The following is a 6616-nucleotide window of genomic DNA, read 5'->3' on the forward strand; positions in this document are numbered from 1 at the left end:
TATACTGTATAGCGGGAAATTTTGGACGAAGTTAAATTTGGTAAATTGCTACATTTTAGTGATTAGCAAGTTTTAATTAGTAGCCATGTACCATTGAGCATGCCTATACCGTATAGCAGGTATATTTCATTCGAGTTTAATTTCGTTCTTTTCATTCTCATTCCTTGTGGAACGAACATTTTCCAAACAAAAAGGGCATTTCCTCAATGCCATGTGTGCAAAATGGCTGCTCAGAACGAAAATAAAATGAACAAAAATTTCTAATCCTGCTTAGAACGAACATTTTTCCAGACAAAATATACCCGCTATACAGTAATAGCTCAAAATGGCAGATTTTATCTTGGTGAATGGCTATGAAAATGCCAAATTCACAAAATTTAATTCCCTCCAAAATTTCTCACTATACAGTATGTGTACATGCACATGCTCATGCAGGTATCTAAAATAATAGTAGATGTAATTTACAATGTATAAGAACATAAGATAAGAATATACAAACTCACCCATTCATCATCATCAACCTCCCCTCCTCCTCCTCCTCCTGTTCCCTGGCTGGGTTGATCAGTTAATTTGTGTCCGAGTACCTTATCAGTCCAGCTCTGTCCTGTCTTCTCCCCTCCAGTGTAGTTTGATGAGTGAGCTCGCTGATAACTATCCAGCTTTGTGAATGACTCTATGGAGAGAAGAGAAGAGATGAGACTAGAGTGCAATACATGTACGATACATATACATGTGTTAATACATGTACATGTAAATGCATGTACATGTTGATGTGTTATAGAAGAAATAAAACAAAGGAGAAAGAGAGTGTGTGTGTATGTGTGCAATCTGTGCATACATGTACATGTACATGTACATTGTGTATGTAAAAGGGAAGAAAGGAAAATATTAAGAGATGTGGTGAGCAGCTACAATATACCGTACAAGATGATTTATTGACGAGGAGTTAATAATTGGCAATTGGCGGATTTATGAAGAAATTGTCAAAATAAAATCCGCCATTTTTGTTTCAATTTGAGCATGCTCAATGGAATGTGGCACAAAATCACTAATATAAAATTCACCAATTAACTTTCCACAGGCAAATTCACCAAATATTACTCTCCATAGGCGGATCTAGAAATCCAAGACCACCCGGGCTCATTAATATTCATGAGGGGTGTGGTCAAATTGGTTAATTATTCACCACTTAACCTCCTGCTTTGCTATCAGAAGCTATGTATATTGTTATTACTGTGTGGTTTGTGGTTGTTCAGATGTATTGTGATAAGATTATAACAGTATTGTCATGCAACCCAGCCCTTATTATAGCCAAACCACACCAATGGGTGTGGTCTCGAGTAAAATCTACCCGGGCATTGCCCGGGCCTAGATCCGCCTATGTTACTCTCACCATTAAATCATCTTGTACGGTACTACATGTACATGTAGTTCCTCCCTCACCTATCAGTAGAGAGTCTCCTCTAGTCTTTAGTCTAATTCTTTGTCCTGGGCTACACTCCACATGATCATAGCTCTCATTCTCTCCCCAGAAACAAATCGACTGAGAATGACTGGCTGTCTCAAACCCAACCAGATCAGAATGAACTCTTTCACACACTTCGGCATAACTCAATGTGTCTGGCGTTCCCTTGGCAACAGTTTCTTTAGTAACAATGAAAAAAATAGTTAACATGATAGTATCAGTAATGCAATAGCTGTATCTGCCCCCAGCTTCATCTCAAGCAGATATCTCAGTCCTCAGGTATTACATTACTTATACACACACACCTCCAGACACACTGGTCACTATATGTATGTACATTATGACTTCCAATTCTTACTATATGATGAGTTTAGTCAGGCGGGCCTGATGAGTTGAGGTGGCCGGTTTTTATTTTTGCCGTTTGTCCAAAGTTAGGTTCAATTTCTTTGCCTTCAACGTCAAACTTTATCTGGTAAGCACCATCAAATTCAATATGGAAGAGATAAAAACGATGACAACAATAATTTAAACAGAGAGAAGAGCACAGAATATCAGCCAATGGATTGTTGAAGCCATTTTTATCATCCACGTGTTTGGAGTATACGGAGTTATACAGGATCCCCGTATTTTTAAATCACGTGTAGGCTGGTAAAATTACAACTGAGAGCTATTGGAATTTGTAAAGGTGTGTCCTGTAGTTTTATTTAATTTATTTATTGTAGGAGGGACACTCTCAACCTTTGTTTGGGGGTACAGTTCAATCCTTTTCTTCCTGAGAAGAGAATAGAAAATCTATTTGCTACAGTTGGAACCAACAAGGTGGGTGGGTTATTGAATAATTGAGCTAACTACACCCACTATTAATTAATTAATAATTGAAATAGCATCGTTAGCAGACTAAAATATTTTGCTGGTGAAAAGTATCATTGTACATACATGTATATTTTGTTTGTCAAATAAAATATACATGTACATGTATATTTCATTTGTTAAGCTCATGTCCAAAATTATGAAAAATGATCTTGATGTACATGTACATTATTATTTATGTTTTACCGTATATTGGGATATTTTCGCATTGGTAAATCTTTGTGAATTTTACATTTGTAAGATTTCACAAAATAATATTTTTGCGAATAGCTTGTAAACTCCAACACATGGCAATGGAAATTCAGAATTTCACGATTTTTATTTTTGCGACGGAGCAAGAAAACGCGAAATCCGCAAAAATTTGGCTACTCGAAAATTTCCCAGTATACTGTATTTGTTTTATGTGTCTTCATTCATTAGGTTACTGTCTATCAATGTGTGCCTGATAATTAGATAGTGCCTATCCAGTGTTATACTGATGCTGACGTAAGTAATGGGTGTGGTCAATAGTGAAGGGACTTAGTAACAGTTAATGTAATGTCCTTTGTAGATGTAGCATGTACATTATACTTTCTGTGGATTTTACCTCATTACTTATTTTACATAATTTAAATAATTGTAAGAAAGGATACTGATGAGAAAAATTATAAATTATGTATGCATGCACAATAGAAAATTGTGAAATTCAATGAAGAAATGCACAAAGGACTGACAGACTATTTGTACAGTAAGTGAATATTAATTAAAGGCTACGGAGGCAATGCAATTACTGTGCAAGATGATTTATTGGCAAAGAAGTAATTTTGGCAATTGGCAGTTTCATGAAGAAATTGCCAGTATGAAATCCACCATTTTTTCAATCTGAGCATGCTTAATCGCACATGGCACAAAATCAATAAAATTAATTTTTACAGAAAACTAACCAAATATTACTCTTGCCAATAAATCATCTTGTACAGTACCAAAACGATCAAATTTTTCCAGCAACAAATTTACGAATACTGGTACCAAATTTTTCAGCTGTTGGTGTGATTAAGAATGAAGTCCGACAGTCGTTGCTTTGAGTCAGTCCTGTTACTAATTCATTATGTTTAGCAATGCCAGATTCCATTTCCATATTTGCTTGATTTTCCGGTATACTTGTATCGTGTTTCTTCATGTCATACTCAATGCACGTGTGTAACCGATACATAATTTCACAAAATCCCAGAAACACAACAATGGCGATGTACTTCAAATTCTGTTCTTTTAATCTTCCAGTTGAAAAAGCAGTGATAAAAATGCATACAACATTAAATGCCATAATGTAATTGAAGGCACAGTTTGCTCTAATGTGGTCCTTCATTTCTAGTCCTTCATTGTTTGGCGGGAATTTTTGAACAGTCGAATGGATTAAGAGAGCTAGTAATGCTAGCCATATTAGTGCTTTGGAAATCCAATTAGTAGCATAAGTGGTATAAACGTAATAAAACAGCCATATCTTAAACAGTATGCTGAACAAGAAAATGTAGTCCTGAGACACTGACTTGCCCAATCCTCTTTTGAAACTATCCCGAACAAGTGAGGTTGTAATGAATGTCTCCGATATCCAAATGCCCACGGAAAGTATATCAGAATATCTTATGACTCCATTGTGGCCAAAAACATCTTCCTGTGGCTGAAAAACAGTTACAACCATCCTCTCAACTACCATGATGAAGAGACTATAGATGAGAAGTTGTCTTGCTTTTTTTATCACCGCCATGTTGTTCATACACCGCAAAATACTTATACGGAAAACAAGACGCCCTGACAAATGGCAACTGCCACTTTTTAATCAATTGATAGCTTTGATAATTGTGCAAACTGATAAATAATTCAAATGCCGATTCGCTTCAAAATTGAATTGGCCTTCACACTTATACACATGCTTATTTTTAGTACCTAGCCCTTGGTAATCAGGTTGGTAAGATATCTTTATGCTATCTAAAAGCTTAAGACTATCCTATTTGAATGCTGCCATTTTGTTTGCTGTGGTCACACCCACTTTACAAGGAGTGGGTGTGGGTTTGGGCAGTACAAGAATTAATCTAAAACTTGGGGGTGTAACAAAACAAAATGCAGCTTACACATGCATGTATGTGTGAATATTTAATGTCTATAATCATAGTCAAATGTTTCCTGCAACAATAGCACCAAGTGCTGCAACAGCAAATACAGCAGCATTTTGTGCAGTGAAGTATGAAAAGTCTTTTCTGTCTTGAACAAGTCCAGTTACAAGTTCACCTTCAGGATTAGCATGAGATGCCACAGCTGCTCTGCTATACATGAGTGTGGCGTACAGCGTATTAATTTTTTTTAGTTGCTCAAAGTGGTTCTTCATCACATACATACGACTCATCACTTCGCCAAGTCCCAGAAATGCAACTGTGATGGTATATATGAAATTTTCATCTCTTGATATTCCAATTTTTGAAGCAGTGACAAACATGCATAGAACGTGGAACGTCATAATAGCATTGAAGCCAAGGCTTATGACAACGTAATGTTTGAGCTCCTTCATCTCTTGTTCATTTGTTGCTAGCACATGTTCATCATAGGACAGGAAAGTTTGAAAGATTGAATGGGCCAAGAGAGCCAGCAGTGGTGGGAATATTACCATTTTGAAACTCCAATCAAAATTTATAGCGTAGGTGTGATAAATATAACCAACCATCCAAGTCTCATATGCTATGATACTGAATAGAGAAAGAATCTTGTGGAAGTCCTTAAAAGCTGATCGACCCAACCCTTTTGTAATGATATCCCAAACAAGCGACGCACTAATGAATGTCACCAATATCCAAATGGCAATACAAGTGACATATAAAGATTTTATTTCATTATGGTAGACATAACCAGAATTATTTCTCCGTGGCTCAGACGTGTACAGAATTGTTGGCACAACAGTTACTATCATCCTGTAAACAACCAGAAGAAAGACAATAATTAGGGAAAATACCCTAAGCATAATGACTGTAGCCATGACAAAATTGCTGTGTCATCTAGTATACGGTTAATTAGAAATTGAATGACGTCATCTTTTGTTGTCGTCAATATTTGGCATATACATGTACGACGTATACATAACATGTAGTATATTATGCATAACATGTAGTAGTATATTATGCATGTATATAGATTATGAGATGCAATAACAACCACAACAACAACAACCGCAGGGAAACTTAACTTCAACAAATCTGTTCCTTTTACACATGTTTGTGTGTATTAGTTTGGCAAATCTTAAAATATAAACCACAACTTCCTTAATGTCACATTTTGATGTCTAAACTGCTTTGTATATTTTATATTTGGCCACTTGCACATTGTTGTGAAAATATCATTTTTTTTTCTATTTAGTACCTAGCCCTTGGTAACCAGATTGGTAACTGAGATATACATATGGGACACCACACAGAATGATGTCATCAAGGGACGTCCATCAGTGATACTCTCTTCAGCTAAATGCTTCACTGCAGTGAGACAAGTCACCTTCAGCAACGACAGCAAGTAAACCAACACACACACACACACACACTGACTATGCATCATAGACTAAATAAATAAATTTTCATTGGTCAAAAATTTTATAAATTTGTCTGGGCATGTTGTTGAATAAAATTTTTGTTCATAAAATATAAAATTTTTCTTCCACATGGGTATTATGAAAGTTTTTATAACAAAAAATAATGATTTGAACAAGAAATTAAGATTTTAGACTGGTGAAAAGTTACAAAACATTCATATATTGAGTATAGTATTCTGATTGTATTATTCATTGAAACTTCATATCTTATTATTATTATTGTTTTTTACTGTGTAGGACTATCATTGGTGTTTGTGATAATGGAACTGTATGGAGGTGGGATGCTAAATCATAAAGAACCAATAACACACTCACACACAAACTTATTGTAATACACTGTACATCAGTATACTGTGTATACACCATTATTTTTCTAACAAACAATGATACATTTTAATTATCATTCACTGATGCTAAAAGTAATAGTGTCATGACTTGAACTAAAATTGAAAAATAAAAAGTTATTTTGGTTTCTTGTATACTCAGTCATCCTGTGTATAGAGAGAAAGAGAAAGGAAAGAAAGAGTGACCAATGTACAACTGAACATAGTGTATGTACATGTACATGTAAATCATCTCAAACCAATGAAAATGCTACCATTAGTACATGTACCATGTATCATTAGTAGAGTCAAAATGTCCAATGTACATGTACATGCTTGGTTATAAATGCC

General features: G+C 35.3%; 1 protein-coding gene and 1 long non-coding RNA gene across 2 annotated transcripts in view; one reads left to right on the forward strand and one right to left on the reverse strand.

The window, feature by feature from the left end:
• Positions 1–385: 385 nt before the first annotated feature.
• LOC105314545 (arpin-like) overlaps positions 386–6616 on the reverse strand; it is a 9386-nt gene continuing 3155 nt past the window's right edge. The window contains exons 4-5 of the mRNA XM_020002923.1: positions 1444–1644; positions 386–673 (exon numbers count right to left, since the gene is read on the reverse strand). Coding sequence (XP_019858482.1) covers positions 462–673; positions 1444–1644 — 413 coding nt within the window. The 3' untranslated portion in view covers positions 386–461. The remainder of the gene's footprint in view (positions 674–1443; positions 1645–6616) is intronic.
• LOC109586715 (uncharacterized) lies at positions 2139–6388 on the forward strand. Its single transcript, XR_002187192.1, has 5 exons — positions 2139–2284; positions 2756–2821; positions 3008–3062; positions 5717–5866; positions 6180–6388. It is a non-coding gene; the product is annotated as an uncharacterized LOC109586715 (long non-coding RNA).

This window comes from Amphimedon queenslandica, unplaced genomic scaffold (genome assembly GCF_000090795.2).
Source record: "Amphimedon queenslandica unplaced genomic scaffold, v1.1 AMPQUscaffold_12801, whole genome shotgun sequence".
In the NCBI taxonomy this organism is placed as follows: domain Eukaryota; kingdom Metazoa; phylum Porifera; class Demospongiae; order Haplosclerida; family Niphatidae; genus Amphimedon; species Amphimedon queenslandica.